The sequence below is a fragment of the Filicampus tigris genome, chromosome 11 (genome assembly GCF_054856515.1).
Source record: "Filicampus tigris isolate MCC_2025a chromosome 11, RoL_Ftig_1.0, whole genome shotgun sequence".
NCBI lineage: Eukaryota > Metazoa > Chordata > Actinopteri > Syngnathiformes > Syngnathidae > Filicampus > Filicampus tigris.
Window position 1 is genome coordinate 15,578,163 of NC_141227.1, and position 17,944 is coordinate 15,596,106.

General features: G+C 40.4%; 1 protein-coding gene across 1 annotated transcript in view; it reads left to right on the forward strand.

Moving 5' to 3' along the window:
* The window catches only part of lrmda (leucine rich melanocyte differentiation associated), a 248,002-nt gene that overhangs the window by 143,614 nt on the left and 86,444 nt on the right, over positions 1-17,944 (forward strand). Inside the window, exons 4-5 of the mRNA XM_086046070.1 lie at positions 15,009-15,135; positions 17,425-17,564. Of these exons, the coding sequence (XP_085902196.1) occupies positions 15,009-15,135; positions 17,425-17,564 (267 nt within the window). The remainder of the gene's footprint in view (positions 1-15,008; positions 15,136-17,424; positions 17,565-17,944) is intronic.

A 17,944-nucleotide genomic window follows, 5' to 3' on the forward strand; every position in this document is an offset into this window, starting at 1 on the left:
GATCGGTCGTTGCCTGAGCCCTGAGAAATTGTGATGTCATTTTCAGTCCACAGCAAGAGGCAAAATGGCCGCCCCCTGAGATGGATAAAATTGGTGGTTTTTGCAGCTTAAAGTGGAAATCAACCCAAACATATTTTTTTTCAAGAATATTTTCCCAGCAGGCCCGCTAGTTGAAACATGGCATTCTGATTAATATTGGTTTGTGGAATATGAGTTAAGCAGCAAAATCCACCCGTTTTTAGCCATCTCAGGGGGTGGCCATTTTGGAATTTCTGTCGACTGAAAATGACATCACAACTACTCGGGGCTCAGGTAACGACCAATCACGAATCAGGAAACAGGTCAGCCGTGATTGGTCATTACGTGAGCCCTGAGTGGTTGAGATGTCATTTTCAGTCGACAGAATTGACACAATTGCGGCCTCCAGAGATGGCTAAAAACGAGTGGATTAACTCGTATTCCACAAATGCAATATTTATCAGAATGCCTTGTTTCAACTTGTAGTCTTGTATAAAGCATATTCTTGAAAAAAATATGTTTGGGTTGACTTCCCTTTAATTCATAATCCAGTATTAACCAGAATACCGTATTTAGACTAGTGGTGCCACACTGAACACAATATTGTACAAAGTAAAGAAAATGTTTGAGTTGATGAAGAGCAATTTACAAGAAAGAATAACTTCATTACTGCTATTTTTTAGTCCGGTAAATATTTTAAGTGCATCAATTTGCCTGAAATCTAAATAAATAAATAAATGACAGTGCCACCCACTGTAACGGATGTGCAATTACACTTTATTGTAGTATAGAAAAAAAAGCATGTTCCCTGGGTCACATGCGTGCCCACCCAGGGGCCCGTCGCACTATTTGAGAAGCACTGGATTAGAGTTTTAAGAAAAACAACAGAGTGGGTTCCACTCCCCTGCTCTGAGGCTTGATGTATTAATTGGCGCCGATGCGCGTCTTATTATCGTGTCACTGCTTGGTCTCCATGTTGAGATTATGAAATTATCTTTTTGAAACATTGTGAAACACGATTGCCTTTTTGGTGTCATTTTGACGCCTCTCTCTCTTTCTCTACCTGACACTCGGCAAGCCTCTTAATAATATTGTAGAAGAGGCAGCTAATTACGCTACTATAATGATGAAAAGCAAAAGTGAGCCCGTTGAATAAAGACGGCCGTTTTGTTCTTTTGATTGCAAATAGTGTGAAGTCATCATGCTGCAAGAGTTTGACACATTTGTTATCATTACGCAAATCATGGTACAAGAAATGTGTCTCCAAAATGATGTCTCCGGCGAGCTAAATGCCTTATCATGTTAATTACCCCGTGTTTAAAAGCCCCCCTCCCGTGCTCCGGAGTCCCAATTACGGGCCCCACCTGTTCTGTTTACGGGATTTGTATTTGTTACACGTGTCAACGTCGCATTATCCAGCAGAGCGCAGGTTTGTCAAGGGAGGAACCACCGGCTGGACCCCTCACTGGGCCAACGCATCCTTCCAATGGGCGGGGACAAGCATTCCGCGAGCATGTAGACGGCTGTTCTGACAGGGGGGGGGGGGGGGACAGAAACTTTTTAATTAGCACTAATTACCTTTGGAGGAAAACGTCAGGGCTTGAAAGGATTTGTGTCAGCGAGTGGGAGATCAAAGATTGCGATGCAGCGCATTTTAATGGGAACACGGGGAGGGGGGGGGGGGTAATAGGGAGCTGTTTGTGTTTGGGGGCGGGAGGGAGGACGTGAGGCTTGCCGGGTGGTCGTCTTCCTCCACTTGCGCTGTCGAACAATCACACGCCACGTCCTGTTTCGTTGTGACGATTTCAACTCGTATGACGTGTAATGCTGGTTAATGAATCACAACATATCATAGACGCCACACAAATTGTGCCCGGGAGGAGTGTAGCGATGACATCAGACTAATTTAATTGCTTTGTAAGTTACTGGCAATGCCATGGCATCGTTGCATTGAAGTTGTCTTCTTATAAGACAAAAAGACACCATGATTTTTTTTTTTTTATGGTTCATTTTACAACACTATTCTGACTTTATTCACTTACAGTATTTTTTTTCTTTCATGTCCTATTATGACTTTGGTCTCATAAAAGGATGTCTCTTTCTCTAAATATTACATCATTTTTGTAAAATTAGGCAATTTATATAGCACATTTCCTATAGAAGGCAACTCAGTGTGCTTCAAACAACCAAAAGCCCAACACCGAAGTACGTTTACAAACAAACAGCTAAAGTATAGGTGTGAATGTTTCCATCTATCCCTGCTTGCAACACACCTGATTCAAATGAGCAGCTCATCAGCAAGCTCTGATAATATCCTGATCATTTGAATCAGGTGTGTTGCAGCAAAAAAACAACAACAAAAAAAACTCACGAGTTTTTTGTTTTTATTGTTGTCAAATGTCAAAGTTTGTCTAAACTTTTGTTATTTTCTTTTGTTTTTACCAGTAAGGTTATGACTTTTTTCCCCCGTCATAAAACACCAGATTTTCTTCTAATAAAATTACAACTTTAAAACCTAATTATCATAAAATAATGCCTTTTTTCTGCTGATATTACCATTTTCCATATTCGTAAATTGTTGATCCCTTACCAAGTGACCTAAATTCTCCTGTGTTAAAAAAAAAAAAAAAAAACTACAAAAAGAAAGTTTATATGTGTGTGTGTGTGTTGGGGGGGGGGGGGACTGTGTGGATTATCAGTAGCAGAAAGCCCAATGTAGTTTTTCACCTTCAAAGCATTACTGAGAGTTCAATCTTTTATTTTTTTTTTCTCAACTTTGTCCATCATCTCCTTCCTGCACGTCCATGCGTCCCTTGATGTCAGCGTGTGCACACCCCTCCTATTTTTTTCATCCCTGCGTGTGCATGTGTGTGCGTGTTGGACGCCTCACATCACACTGACAGACATTTCATGGCGGTGGTTTTTAATGCGTGCCTGGACATCACTGTGGCAGGGTCATCCATCAGACTTCAAGACAGCATCGATCATTTGCCGTGAATGGAGCGCGCGGCTAGTGATTATTTGCTATTAGGTGGATGCTGAGGCATACAAATGGCTGGCAGTTGACAGTTGAACTCACTCAGATGTAATGCAGGACGCCCCCGTTCTCTCTGGCTCTCTCTCTTTTCTCTCTATCTCTCCTGTCTGAGGGAAATTGTTGACAGGCGCTGGGGCTGAACACTGTAATGACGCACTGAGCGATCCTTCCGCACAGATAGCATTTTCTATTATTGGCTTCTTTTGCTAGCTTATTAGACCAAAGTATGAGGTGATTTCCTGTTGTGTTGCCCTTTAATTCAAAGTCATCTCATTTTGAGTGAACGTAATACAATATGCCTCGGCTGATTGAGCCAATGTTATGAGGCTGAGAGCTTGCTTATTTGTGCATCGAGGCCATCGGTGAGCTGACTCGCACTTGCTGAGAGAGAAAAAGCAGCAAGAATAGGCAGCAGCATTGCATGGAGTGACATGAATCAATAAATTGTATGGGTACTCTAAATCGCCGCTGTCCAGTGAAAAACACAAATGTCCAATTTTGGAATTTTCAAGTTAATGCAATGTTAATGCAATAACACGGAAGCCCCATTCACGTGAAAATAAGAAAAATGAAAAATATCTTGTAAAATAAATTTTCCCCCCCTGCAATATTGCAACTTTAATTTTTATACTTTAACTTTACCTTTTGTAAAAATATTTTTTTAAATGAAATGTTATGAATGTATTCTGGTTATGATTTTGTTACTCGTGTTATGGCTTCATTTTAGTCATATTTGTCTTTATTTTCTGTGAATTATAACATTTGTTTCATATTACGGCTAGAGTTTTGCTCTTATTGGAACGGTATACTTGTATTTTGACTTCATTTGTGTAAACTATGACTTTTTTCTTTTTACTATTGTTTTCTCACAATATTTTGAATTTATTTTCATAAAATTTCCACTTAATTTTTGTAAAAATATGATTTTTACTTTGTATTATGATTGTAACACTGCAGTCTTCCAACTTTATTTCCATTTTTTTTCGAGTAAAGTCATGACTTTTTAGCAATATTTCTGTCATTTATATTTCCTCATTTCAACTTTACTTTGATAAAATTAGGACTTGTTCTCACTAAATTACGTTATTCTCGTAACATTCTGTCTTAATTTCTCTTTTTTCTTTAAAATGATCACTCCTTGTAATATACTGTACAGTGTCACACATGTTACATAGTAAGCAATATTGCAAGACATCACGGTTTTCTTTAGAAGCTAGTTTGCTGCCACGACGTGCTGCCATAGGAATTAGGGATGCCCATAACAATTCATTAACAATTTTTTTTGTCACTTGTATTCAATCATATGTTTTGTTTCAAGCAACTGAGGTAAAATAGTGTGCACTACCGGACTGCCACCTGCAGAGACGCTGTTGATGCACTGTCAGCTAATGTTTTCAGGCGAGGTGTGTCTTTTCCAGCATGCGCGACTGCTTGTTTGTCCCACATTGACGTCCTCCCCGACCGAGACGCCAGCGGTGAATTGATTCACTGAGAACGGAAGGTGTTTGTCATGTGGATAGACAACTAGTCTTTCGATACAATCGACGATGCACATGGGTGCTGTGTGAGAGTAAGGAAGCTTGTATCTGCCGTGTATCTCACCGCGTATTGTACACGGTAGGTGGCTGTCATTGGGCAAACTTTTAACAGAGACCTCCACCTTTGTGAGCGCTTCATTTGCGGGAAAGCCGGGCAGACCGTCTGTTTGGCCCCGCCCATCCCACCCCCCGTCTCTGCTGCGTCATGGTCGGAGCTTCCAGGGTCGACGCGGGGTCAAGCAAGGCTTATAAGGTTGAACCTGACAAGAATGTCTGTCAAGTTCTTATCCCAGGGCCAGGCTTGATCCCGGGGTCGTTATTAAGACGGGGATTGGAGAAACCCGAGGCCAGGTGATGTTGACCTCAGTGCAGCGGCTCTGATTTGTTCTGGCCCTGGCTGCCACTGTGTGTGTGTGTACACGTGTATGTGTGTGGATTGACAGCATCCCATCTGATTCACTGCACTCTCTGCTCCTCCATCAACGCTAATGACATCGGGAGAGAATATTAACCTCACAAGCTCAGCAAGGAGATCCACGGGCGTAGCCTAGCATTCAGACGGTGCAGGGTTCATATCAGTCAGACACACGCACGCGTTCATTGTAAGCAATTCAACACTCTATACAGTGTTTTACAAGATTGAAAACAGACTTTCAAAATGGGATGTGTATGGTCGTTCATTTCCAACGGAAGGTGAATGGGGACGCTGCCGTGTAATGCAAAAGTACTTCATTTCAAGGCCACCTCTCCTGATGCAAAGCAATGTCTTAATGAAAGCTTTCTTTCCTGGCTGTTTGGCTACACACTTTTAATGTAGTGACCCTTTGCATTAGTTTCGCTCACTTGGTAATTTGAGTTTGTGAAAGTCTCTCACATTTTGTAATTTCATAAAAATGCTGAGCTTATTTTCAATTTTGTAAATTCTTGGGGGAGATTGTATGTTTTCCATTTTTGATTTTGGTTTTGCAGTGTGTAATTTTGGTTTAATTGGATTTTTTTTCAGATGAATGCGAATTTGTTTTAAATCTTTTCACCTTGTAAATTTGTTTTCTAGTTTGCAAATCTGTATGCGTTTGTAAACATTTGAAATGTTTGCAATTTGTTTACGAAATTGTAAGAACTATATCAATGCTCGTTATTACTTTTTCATGTTTCTGAATGCGCTTTATAGTTTTTAGACTTCTTTAGACTGTATTTTATGAATTTGGTGTATATTTTGGTTTATATTTTGTACATTTTTAATTTCTGTAAAACAATGTTCTGAAAAATGTATTTTAATTTTGTGAGTTCACATTTGTAAAAGTATTTCACATTTTGTTTCTGCTTCTCAGCCATCATATATATCCACGCAACTTAACGGCGTGAGGCAACAAACGGCCAAATTCCTCAACATCCTCGTCAACAAAGAACTTTTCAAGTTATATTATACAGATTTCTCCCCGCTTGAATTCACTCGGCAGGAGACATATTTTGTTTTTGCGAATGATGCAACCTCGTGCAAAGTTCAATCCGACATGCCGCTTCCAATTGACAGCTGTGTCTTTATGCATTTTTGGCTATCAGGAGCGAGCACGGCGCAATAGTCAGAGCCGATTAAGAGTGAAGCCACATAAAGAGAATGGCTGCCGGCGCCTTATGTACTCTTAATGATTTGCATTGCCATTAATAGTCATTTGCAGCTGCCTACAGTAAGAAGGAGACGTGTAATCTCCTTGCCATGTGTGAACTGACACGCATTCACGAGGAGGGGTGATGTCCTGGAAGTGTGATCTTTAAATGACTGCCACCTGAGGCCTGGCACTGCAATGAAGGAGGAGTGGCGCACTGAGAAGTCTCCGGGTGAGAAAGTGCGAGCTGTGTTGCAGGAGGGAGATGGCTGTCTGGTAATGGCGTGTCTAATTTGCCGCCGCCGTCAGGGATGCGTGTATGGAGAGGCGTAAAAGGCCGGCGGGAAGAGACCTGACTGGATCTGTGTGGAGGTGGGAGCAGGGATGCTTTATGGGAAGGTTTTCGAGGTTGCCTTGAATTCATTAGCTTTACAGATCTCATTTGGGTTTGTTAATCCGAAAAACTGTCTTGGATGCTCTATTTTTGGTCTATTTTGATGTTTGTATGCATCTTTGCTGTGGATTTGAGTATGTCGATATCACCATCAGTCTTGATGCAAAAATAATTTCATGTAAATCAAATTTACATGCAGTGTTATTTTTTCATTCACTTCCATGTTGGTATGACCATATGATTTGTTGATTGTCCATTACAGTGCAACAGGCACCGAACCCTGCCACGAATACAGAAATTACATGAGTAACTCTTGTCCCCTGAAGTACTTTTATAATAATAGGTAATAATATTGCCTACAGTAAATGCCCACAAGATGGCGACCAGCATTCATTTGTCTAAATGAAGCTACTCAATACACTTTGCCATAGTTCCTTGGCACCAAGATGCCACAAAATGGCTGCAAAGCTATACATCTATATTGCTCAGGCCTGAGCACAAAACGAACACATTGAGTGAACAATGGTGGATAGGTTTCAAAAGAAATCCGCAAAAATGTATATTTGCAAATGCCAAAATGTGTCTATACCAGGGTTCACTGTATTGGTATATTTCCATTCCAGTACAGCAGTCTAGTGGTTAGCACTTCAAGGTCAAGGGTTGAATCTCAACTCCAGCCTTCCTGATTGTATATGTTCTCCCCATCCTTACTAAATTGGTGTGAACGTGAGTGTGAATGGCTGTTTGTCTATATGTACTGTGATTTAGCGCATGTACCCCGCTTCTCACCCAAACTCAGTTGGGATAATCTCTAGCTCACTCAAACCCTTCAAGACAAGTGCTATTGAATGAATCGTCAATCACTCGTATTTTGAAGCGATTGAGGCACACTGGAGTGCACCGCTGGGCTACAACAAGCAAAAGTGTTGCTACATATTATATATAATATGTAGACATATGTGATGTAAATACAAAAACAGCAGGGCATCACTTTTCACCTCACCTTTGAATGACATACTTTGTAGTGGCTCCAAGTAATTAAATAAAGCACAGAATAAAATACAAAAATAGAGCAAATGTGTCTACCCATCTGAATATTTCTCGACTATTTCAGGCTGAATTGCTCTCCACTCTGCCTGGCCACATTCTACTCTTTATTAAGTTTATTAAAGGCGGCCGCGTTCCGCCTTGCCCAACTCCACTACCGTCTCCCATTCATTACGCTACCTTATCCTGGCAGGCAATCTGAAGTGCGCTCTGAATAGTCCATTATGCACATATGAAGGCCATGGTGGCACCGCTATTGGTCAATTCATCAAACGTTTATCTGTTGGCCTCTGAACGGAACCTTGGTTTTTACTGTCAGTCTTCAGCAATGGTCTCGCCGTTGGAGCGAGCATTGCAATGCTTTCTGCACCATCTTAGCATTTTAGCACTGTTTGCTGAACCTGTTGTGCGCTACCTCTCACCTTCAATCGGAACGGCTAAATGCATCAGGCAGAAGAAGACATGCTAACAAACACGGCAATGGGGGAAAACGAGGGTCTTCTGCATTTACTTCGCCACATAACCATGTTATCCGAGACGAGACCGAGGGCAGAAAAAAAAGTGCGGTGCTGCAGCAAAGTGCAGACGGCGGAGTACAATGCTGCTGCGTCAATACCTATAGCGGAAAAGCTAACATTAGCATGTGTGTTTTGTGTTACTTCGAGCTGACAGATAACTTCAAATGATGAATCCGCTTCATCAATGAGCAACCAGAAGTGCTTTACATCACTTCTATTTTATATAATAATACAGTTATAATTTCTTGAAATCTTTGTGTGGTGGGCAAGGTTCTGTGTATGTGCGCATTTTATTGCATGAAATCCTAACTGTTGTTGGTATGATAAACAATGCCTTCTAGGTTGCAGAGGTTGTTAAAAGAATGCAAATGATGTGTGCATATGTTTTTGGCCACCCCTCATTGAGGCTGCAAGATTTCTGGCTATACCCCTGATTAGTGTAAGTTACCGTTCACTTGTGTGTGCATTTTTGTGATTTCAAATAAATCATATGAAATGGTACAATGATGCAACCATGACAAATTTGTCCAGTCAATGATCAGCAGGCAGTGGTTTTCATCATCTACATGGCATAAAAAAGAAATGGTCACTTCTTTAAATAACTCAGCAAATATGGATTACATGTAATTTATTTATTTAGAAATCATACCGCTGCAGTTAAGTGGAGACTGTAGAGTATAATACTGCTGGGCATACAAAAATAGACTAAGCTAACATTAGCTTGTGTCAAAATTTTTATATTGCAATTCCTCAGATGTTAAAATGCAGCGATAAGGATTCCGCATGACCAATTAGCAACCATGTGGCATATAAAAATAAATAATTGTAAATTTAGGATCACATCACATCAGTCATATTTTTCCATTTACGTGATACATTTATTCAAATAGGAGTCTATAGGCGGAAAAAATGGGGCCACAGCAGCAAGTCGGAGGGTGGTGTAAAATACTACAACGTCAGCAAACACAGCCAAGTGGAGACTGTGGAGTATAAAACTGCAGGGCCCAGAGTCAAGACACTGTTTCTTTTGGTAAGACACTGTCTCTTTTGGTACTTTTCACACACAACAGTGACATTGGTAAATGACAGCTTTAATGGGCACTGTGAAAGCGAACATGTTCAACAGCTCTATGTAGCCCTCTCCAAAAAGGTCATATATGATTCCTTTTGGCAGCAGGCATGAGAAAAAAGTCAGGTTCAAGCATGTAAACGAGCCAAAGCTGCCTCCCGCCATTTTTCCCACCGCTGTGCCTGAGGATATATGACATGACGCCGCACGGAGCGCAACATTGGCAGCCGTGACTGACATTTCAGCCAATAACGGTCGAGGGTTTTCTTCGCGCGCTTGTCAGCAGTGGTTTATCAATCACTATGTCTGCGTTAGTATCCGTCCAATCGATCGGCCGCTCGATGGCTGCACTGTCCTTGTCTACTTTATCATCATCATCTTCATCCTGCCGCCGCGCTGACACTTTGTTCCGGATGAATATTTCTATTGTTGTTGTCGGAGCGACTTCAGAAGAGGATTATGCACACGGTGCACACGTGATGTATGAGGCTGAGTTACATGTGCAAAGTGCTGGTCGTTAGCGTAACGGATTAGCTGTGATAGTCAGGCGGATGATAATTACCTTAACAAGAGAATGATTCATCACCTCACCTCGTTAAAGGCAAAAAGCAATAACAGCACCCTGAACTATACATATTATAAATCCTATTACTTAGCATATTCAATGAATACCACCATTATTATTTCTCGGGTTTTTCATTAATTAGCCACCAATGCAAGAGCTGTATCGGAAGATAAAATGGTTCGTTTTGAGAGGTACTTAACACTATTGTGGTTGTAGGTTCTACTGGTTGTAATATGTTGCTCCACTAGCTACAAGCTAAGTATGGTGTACCTAATAAAGGGGCAGTGAGAATGATGCGTTACTTATTGTCATTTATTGTAAGTTGAAATTTGCGATGAGCTTTCAAGTGACCTCCTCAAACTTTGCGGTGTATATCCCACTCCTCTTATTTTACTGTTATTGTCAATATGTTGTCAAAGCAGCTTGGTGGCCTAGTGGTTAACGCTCACAGTTCGTGGATCGGGGTTGGAATCTCATAACCTTTCTACCTCTGATATGTGTGCATTGTTTCTTTCAGTGCACTCTTGACTTTCCCCCATTGTTAACCGTGTGAAGCACTTTGAGTCCTCTCTATGAAAAGTGCGCATGAATAAAAATGTCAATTTCGCCATATTGTACTGAGCAGCCTGAACGTATATTCTCGTACCATTTTAGGTTCCAGTTGGACATCAGTGGTGTACTCTTGTTTGCATCAAAAAACAACATACAAAATCAAGACAAATCGATTTGACTACAAACTATTTGCTAACACAATAACTGCCAATAACGATATTGTGTTGGGTTCATATATTAATAGCTCACATATTGTCATATTGCCTTTTAATTAAAGTCTATAAGGTTTTGGGGGCTCAAGACAATTCCATTCATTAGTTTTGTAAGAAAAGCTAATTCGACTACTTTTTACTGCATCGCTTGAACTTTGCAATGTTTCCACGCTGCGTAGTAGAACAAGTATGGAAAAAAAATTACAATAATGAAAGCACCAATGGGAAATGCACAGTGAAAGCTGGCAAGCGTTCTAGTGCTTCAATCTCTGCGCTGTAGTTAATGCTGGATGGGACTCAGTGGCTGCTCGCTCCCCTGGCTGTGAATTTAACTGATTAAATCAGCCAGTGCACGCAGCGGCGGTGACATGAAAACAACAATTAATAAGGCTCCCCCCTGTGTCATGCGGCTCCCTTTAACCAAGCAGCTAATAACATAACCCACAGGATTGCAGCAGCACACAAACACACACATGCACACACATTTACAGGTGGCAAAAGTTAGGGAGTGGCAAACAAAATCATGTTTATCCAGTGTGGTGCCAAACTACACATTACCACCAATTACACTTGCAGATTAATTGCATGTTTTTTCAGAAGTGTATCTCAAGTCACATACAGTACCTGCACTGTGCTTTGAAATTCAGTTCAGCCACGAAAAACTGCCCTAAACTGACCAAAGGAAGGTATAGGAAGGAATAGGTGTAGTACATCTTGGGCATATTAGATTACATTTTGGGGAGCTAAATTCCATTGTAGCATGCCTAAAATTACCAGTAGTTCTGATGAATTTTATTTTCGCGGTTATTTGGAGAGCACAATATTTTCAATGTCCAAGCCGACCAATTTGTACACCATAATGCATATACTGCCCCAGAATGCACTCAATACCTCATGTGACGTTATGAAGCTGCCCGCCACTTCTCTGTTAGCGTTAGCATTCATGTAGCGCTTTATAATCAGGTTTAACTAATTAAGTAGAAGTGTTACCACATAAATTAATGTTCTAGATATTTTTTATTTAAAGCACACTTTTACTGTGTTCATTTGTTCTCCAACTGCTGCTGCTAATTTGTGGCTATTAGCTTTCACAGCCAATTCTGGAGCCGAAGTACAGTGGCCTTTGATGATCAAAAAATGTTTAATTGTAAAAACGTAGTCGTAATGCTTTATCAATACTGGAATCAGCATTTCAACAGCAACATTAACATGGAGAATGTTGACAACCTTATTTTCCCGAATTATTGTTTGACATTAAAATAGACTAGTACAGTTGTGCCTTGAGAACGTATGCTCTGCATTGACTTGTAAACATAACTCACTTCACAATGGGCAGTACTTTAGCAAATAGTCAACAATTCTTCAAAAAGAGGGGATTCAAGCTGTTTATTGGCACTCCCAGTTGAAGGTTATTGTGAAACTAAACATAAAAGGAAGAAAGTTACATGTTTTGTATCTAAAAAAAGCACATATCTTGGCCTTTAGTCCGCTTGCTTTATGCTAATGCTAACACAATGAGAAACACATTATATCCTTTTAGGCAACAGATTTACTAATTCAGTATTCACACTCGTATATTGTTTCTCATCTGCAATCAACTGAGATAGATGAGAGGAGCTGAGATGTGTACACTCTACAGACGACCATGTACTGTATATCAGTCAGTCTGTTTTACGGCGCACAGGCCGCACAATGGCCATTCAATTGATGCAAAGTGTGACAAAAACGACCTTTTTAATTCTATTTAATGATGCCATTACTGCATATCGTCACTGTCCTGTGAAAAACACTTATCTCCAATTTTGGAAACTTTTTTTAAATTTTCACATTCATGCGATGTCTGTAACGTGGAAACACCATTCATGTAAAAATAAGAAAATGAAAAAAAAAAAATGGATATATGTGTTTTTCACATGACAGTGGCGATATGTTTTATAAAGTACAACATTATAGAGTGCTATTTTTTCTTATTTTCTCATAGAACTAATTTTACCATTTTCAATATAATATGAAAGCATTGTTGTTTTATTCATGTACTAATCGCAAGGTGCTGTATGATTGATATTGTGACCGGTGCTTGGTTCATCATATTGTTGAGCAGCACCATATAGCATAAAAAAAGCACATCTGTGTGCACATCCATCTTACTTGTGTGTTAGTCAGAAGCGATAAGAGCTTGTCAGCCAACAGCAATAGCAGCTATAGGTGCCGTCAGTCGCCGCTGTGTCTTTTTAAGTGTGTGTCTGTTTGTGTGCAAAAGTGTATAAACGCCTTTTGAAACGAGGCATCAGTCTGCCTCGCTCGCAGTCAGCAGCGACTTGCTGATTTGTTCATTTCCGTGTGAGATGGTTGCAATTTTTGTTTTGTTTTTTTCCTTTGTTGTGCAATGTTGCAGCCAATTTGTACTGTTGTACTGGCTGTGTGAGGTGAAGTCTGTCCGAAAGCGAAAGGAGGGCAGTTGAAGTGGAAGTGAAGTTGTAATGAAAATATTCAAAGCGAAGTTGAAATGAAAATATTCAAAGCGGCATGCCTACCGTATTTGAATTTTCTTCAGCTTGATTCGGAGTGTTCACATTTTGTGTTGTACGACTTGAAATCTCAACACGGGCCAACGATTTTATCCCCTCCCGCCGTTTTGACACAGTTAAAACTTTGAAAAAGCATTTTAATTTATTGCCTGGTAGTTTGTGTAATACACTGAATAATTCAGTCTGCATAGGTCAGCCAGGCCAGAGTTGGCAGTGTTGCACACTTTGCTCTCACAATGGTGAATGGTGTTTCCTCTTTGGATCCGCTTAAATTTCAGCCTTTATAAAGGCTCTCATTGAAATGTTTATTTTGCATTCTTATAATACATTCTAAGATGTTTTTTGGGGGGGGGGGCTAGTTTACATTACAATACATTTTTTTAGATAAGTCCCATGAAGGGAATGAATAAAATAAAAGAAAATAAAACCTTAATTAAAAATTGAATTAGAGTGAATGGATGAATAGCGGAAATGACACGGCCTTAAAATGAGGCGTGTGGCATCCATTTTGGCTTAAGTTACCAAATGTGGTTGCTTGCCTCATCAAGAGCACTTGACTGCAGCTTCTATATATCCTTCACTTTTAACGGTAGTTCGCAACCGGATGTGCAAAATGACATTTCAGACGGTGGGATTTTTTTTTTCTTTTTGCGCCTATTTCTAAAAAAATTTACCTTTTCCATCTTCAAAATGAGATAGCACTCTTAGTTGAAGGATGACATGAACATATTGAAATCTGTGATGATAACATATACAGTGAAATTAACAATAGGAAGATGTCCAGTGGCATATGTCGCATTCCTCATTATCTGGATGTCGATCAACCCTAAAAAAAAAAATCTCCTTTGGAGTTGTTAACCTCAGTGAAGTCAATTCATTTCATAAGTCAACATTTTAATAGTCTCGAGTGGACTCCGCAGCATTTTTTTTTTTAAATCCCCGCTTTGCCAATGTGTTGCACACTGTGCATCGCTTCCTGCCTCCCATTTGCAGATTGTCATATAAAGTTGTTGCCAGATGAATTGTCGGATAAAGTTCTCCTATTGACGTAAGTCGGAATTTGTTAGTGCTGCATCTTAGATGTCCCTGTGCCTTTGCGTAAGCTATGCGATGCTGTCAGAGAACATAGATGTACTTTTATAAAGCGGGAGCTCCGATGACTGCAGTTATTGATGTGCTTGATGAATAAAAATGTCATTAGGAATGCTCTTTAGATCGCAAAATCTATTGAGAGGTTGCATGCCTGCGTCTGATTTAAATGCCAATAAAGTCACCTAGGACATGTCCACACAGTGTTGACGGATTGGACAGCACACACTGCCATTGTGCTCCTTTTACAGCTTGAACTTTGCACGGTCCTAATATTCCTCCTGACACTACCCTTCATCATTTTTATGATAAGGCTGTGTGAATGTGTTAGCGCATGAGGGTGGGGGTTGCCCCGGTCAGAGGAAAATGTGCACTGTCTCTTTAAGGTTTTTAAGCCTCTGAAGAGAAAAGTTTGCCTTCCATTCCATGCGCGATGGCGAACGTGTTCCGCTTCCTGTGTGAAAATGATGGATGACAAGTTAAATTTGTGTCTGGGGAGTGAAGGTGAACTGTGACAGAGTGATTTGTCTTGGGAATGGAGGGTTGGGGTCAGGCGAAACTGGGCGCCTCAAGGCACAAGACATTGACAAATTCATCCTGCCCGCCGCATTTCTGAAGCCTTTTGTTTTGAATCCTGGCTACTCACAAGTGACCCCCATCCCTCATCCTGCCAGCCTCTGAAGGATGCCTCGCCATGCCAGGGGGAGCTCAGCGCCACTAATTCTTGTCATTCACCCCCCTCTGCACTGACAGGCCCGGACATAAACTCTTTCAGCATGTGAAATATTTATCTGCGACCATAACCCGTCTTTTCCTCTGGCCTTATCATTGCAGGTCCCTGGCAGGCCTCAAAACGTTCACTGAGCTGGAAGAGCTGGTCGTTGACAACAATCTGCTTGGGAATGACCTCCGGTTGCCCAGGTTACCTAACCTGCACACCTTGACGCTCAATAAGAACAAAATATCCTTTCAAGCAAATATACTCTTCCATAATAGCGCTGTAAGAAAAAAATGCAGACGTCATCATCGTCGCTTGGTTTTGTTGTCTTGAGGAAAGGCTTTTAATGGCTTTGCAGTGCGCTTAAGTGTGGAGGAGCTCCACTGAGGAAGTGTTTCTGAGCCACAGGGACCTCTAGTGGAGTCAGATTTCAAGTCAACAACAACATACAGTACCATCAAAGAGAATAGTGTTCAATTGAGTATTGAGATTATTCTTCGTGTTCATATCACGTGTTTTTTTTGTTTGTTTTTTTCCTTTAAATAGCCGAAACTATGTATTTTGCAAAATTATATTCTGCTGCAGATGAATGACTTGTATCTCAGTCTTGGTACACATTACACTGCTACCTCAAATTCCCATTAAGTGCCTTTATATGTTTTTGGGTGTGTCAATCAACATGTCGAGTGTTCAACACATTTTTTAGATCACTGCCGCCAGTTATGTGTTTCAGAAACCATTGGCATCATTAATGGCTTTAATGTAGACTTTCAGCTTCAGTGAACACTTCAATATTTTACCGTTTTCAACACAAATTAGGAATTTCAAAGTTAATTAACTTTTTATAACAACATTTTAGGGGACTGATTGAGCTTCTCTGGGAAAAAAATGAATCAAGCCTAACATTTAACCACTATAACTTGTTTTCTTTTCTCAAATGCAAGTAAAGAACTATAATTTTTTTAACATGTATTAACACAGAAATAATAATAATGTGCTTTATGTTTTTAAATTATACGTCTTTTAATTCAGATATGACAAATATATTTAATTAAAAATTAAAAAGCTTCCGCATACTAGTATCTTAACCAATACAGAAACATAAAAGCTGATTTATGCTTTTCATTTAGGGCAACTGTGGCATAAACCTCACATTGGGCGTTGGTCTAATATATTTGTGAAGCGCTGTGTTTTCAAGAAATCCATTGCAGATATCACAGTGTTTACATTTATCCACATGCACACATACACAACTCAAACATTGGGCAGCAACAACACAGTAATTCAAGATAATTATACTTCACTGTATGCAGGGAATGTGATGGGTGGGGGGCAACACGTCAAGCGCCACCCAAAATTGTACACCAGTGCTGCTAGTTAAATACATTACTGTGTTCTTAGTCATTTTCAATCCATTCTGTGGGTCTTGCATGCCTGGAAACTCATTTTGGTTGTTGCTGTTTATAATTTATCTAATGTGCAAAGACATTGGGCTGCTTTTATATTTCTGTGTATTCAAAACCGAACTCGAGATGTAACTTTTTTTTGCATTCTTTCTAGCAATACCTTCATAATATTGATAACATCAATATTCTGATAAGAGTTTTTTTTTTATTATTTTTTTATCATTTTAATTTCAAGACAGAAGACCTTGCATTAGCGTTTATGTTCTTTGGTATGTGAATCTATCCATCCATTTTATATACTGTTTCCATTTGAAAAAAAGAAAAGATAATGTTTGCCCGTTTTTACTAGGTGGTTGCGTTGTAAATGTGCCCTGGGTTTCCATGGAAGTCAGCCACCTTAAAGCCGAGGCGTCGACAAAATACAAGGCTGTTAATGATCAAGTCAAAAACATGTTAACTTCCCTTCTCGGTTTCGGATCTAGTTCGGCAGTGTGTCCTCTTTTCACTCGGCTTCCTCAGACCTCACCCTCTCACATACATTAACACACATGCACACACTTCCAGAGTCAACATTAAAATGCGGGGCGTCTGGGACCGTGTGCCGACTTGGGTTGTGAAGTGGCGGGCACATGCTAATAGGCCAATTATGTACATCCTGTCGTGGCGCACTGCCATTTTATAGCTCGAGCGCAGCATTAGCGCCGTTGTCTTTTGACACTTTCGGGGCTCAATTTTCCAAGTGAATGTATTAGTGATGAATGTGCCTGCTTTAGGGGCTGTTTGTTTTTTTCCCCGATTGGCAAAAAGTTTTCCACGGTGCAGCTCTGGGAAGCACGGACTGTTTGAACCACAGGGCATCCATCATGTTGTCACTATTCTGCAGCCGGCCACCTAGGAAATGAAAGAGATGAAGAGAAAAGCAGCCAAATTGTGTCACTGCTATACGCCAAAGCCTGCACCTTAAATTGGCCCTGTGTCGCACAAAGCTGGTGACTAGCTCCTTTGAGTACCTCCGTACGTGTGACAGTGATGTGTTCGTGGGCCGACAGGGCTGAGAACAGCGCTGTGGGTAGTAAATGCTAATGTAATTAACAGCGCTAGGTCCTTGACATCCGCCCTTTGACACCTGACTGATATCGAGGCCCTGCTGGAGCACTTGGCTGACGTGACCCCATCGCTGGAGTACCTCAGCTTGCTGGGCAATGAGGCCTGCCCCAATCAGCTGGTCAGCCTGGATAAAGATGAGGATGACTACCAGAGATACAGGTCAGTTCTGCAAAACCATTGAACCTATATCTTTACATAACACTTTTCTTGTATAGAAGCAGTCTCGTATGTCTTCATTATATGTAAAAGTAGATAATGCCATTTCTGTAGAATAACAGGTGAATTGGTGAACTGTTTCAATTAATTTTGGAAATGTTCTCGTTTTAAAAAATCATTTGGGGAGTATCACAACTAGTGGCCTGAATGAGTTGAATATTTTAATGTTGCAATGATTTGAATTACCGTAGTTGAGAAATTAGGAAGTTTTCAAACGACAAACGTGGTGGCATAATAATGCTAATCATTGATTGCAGATGTGACGCGTGAATGTTCTTCACACAATTACACTTTCAATCAAATGATATACAATGTCGATATGG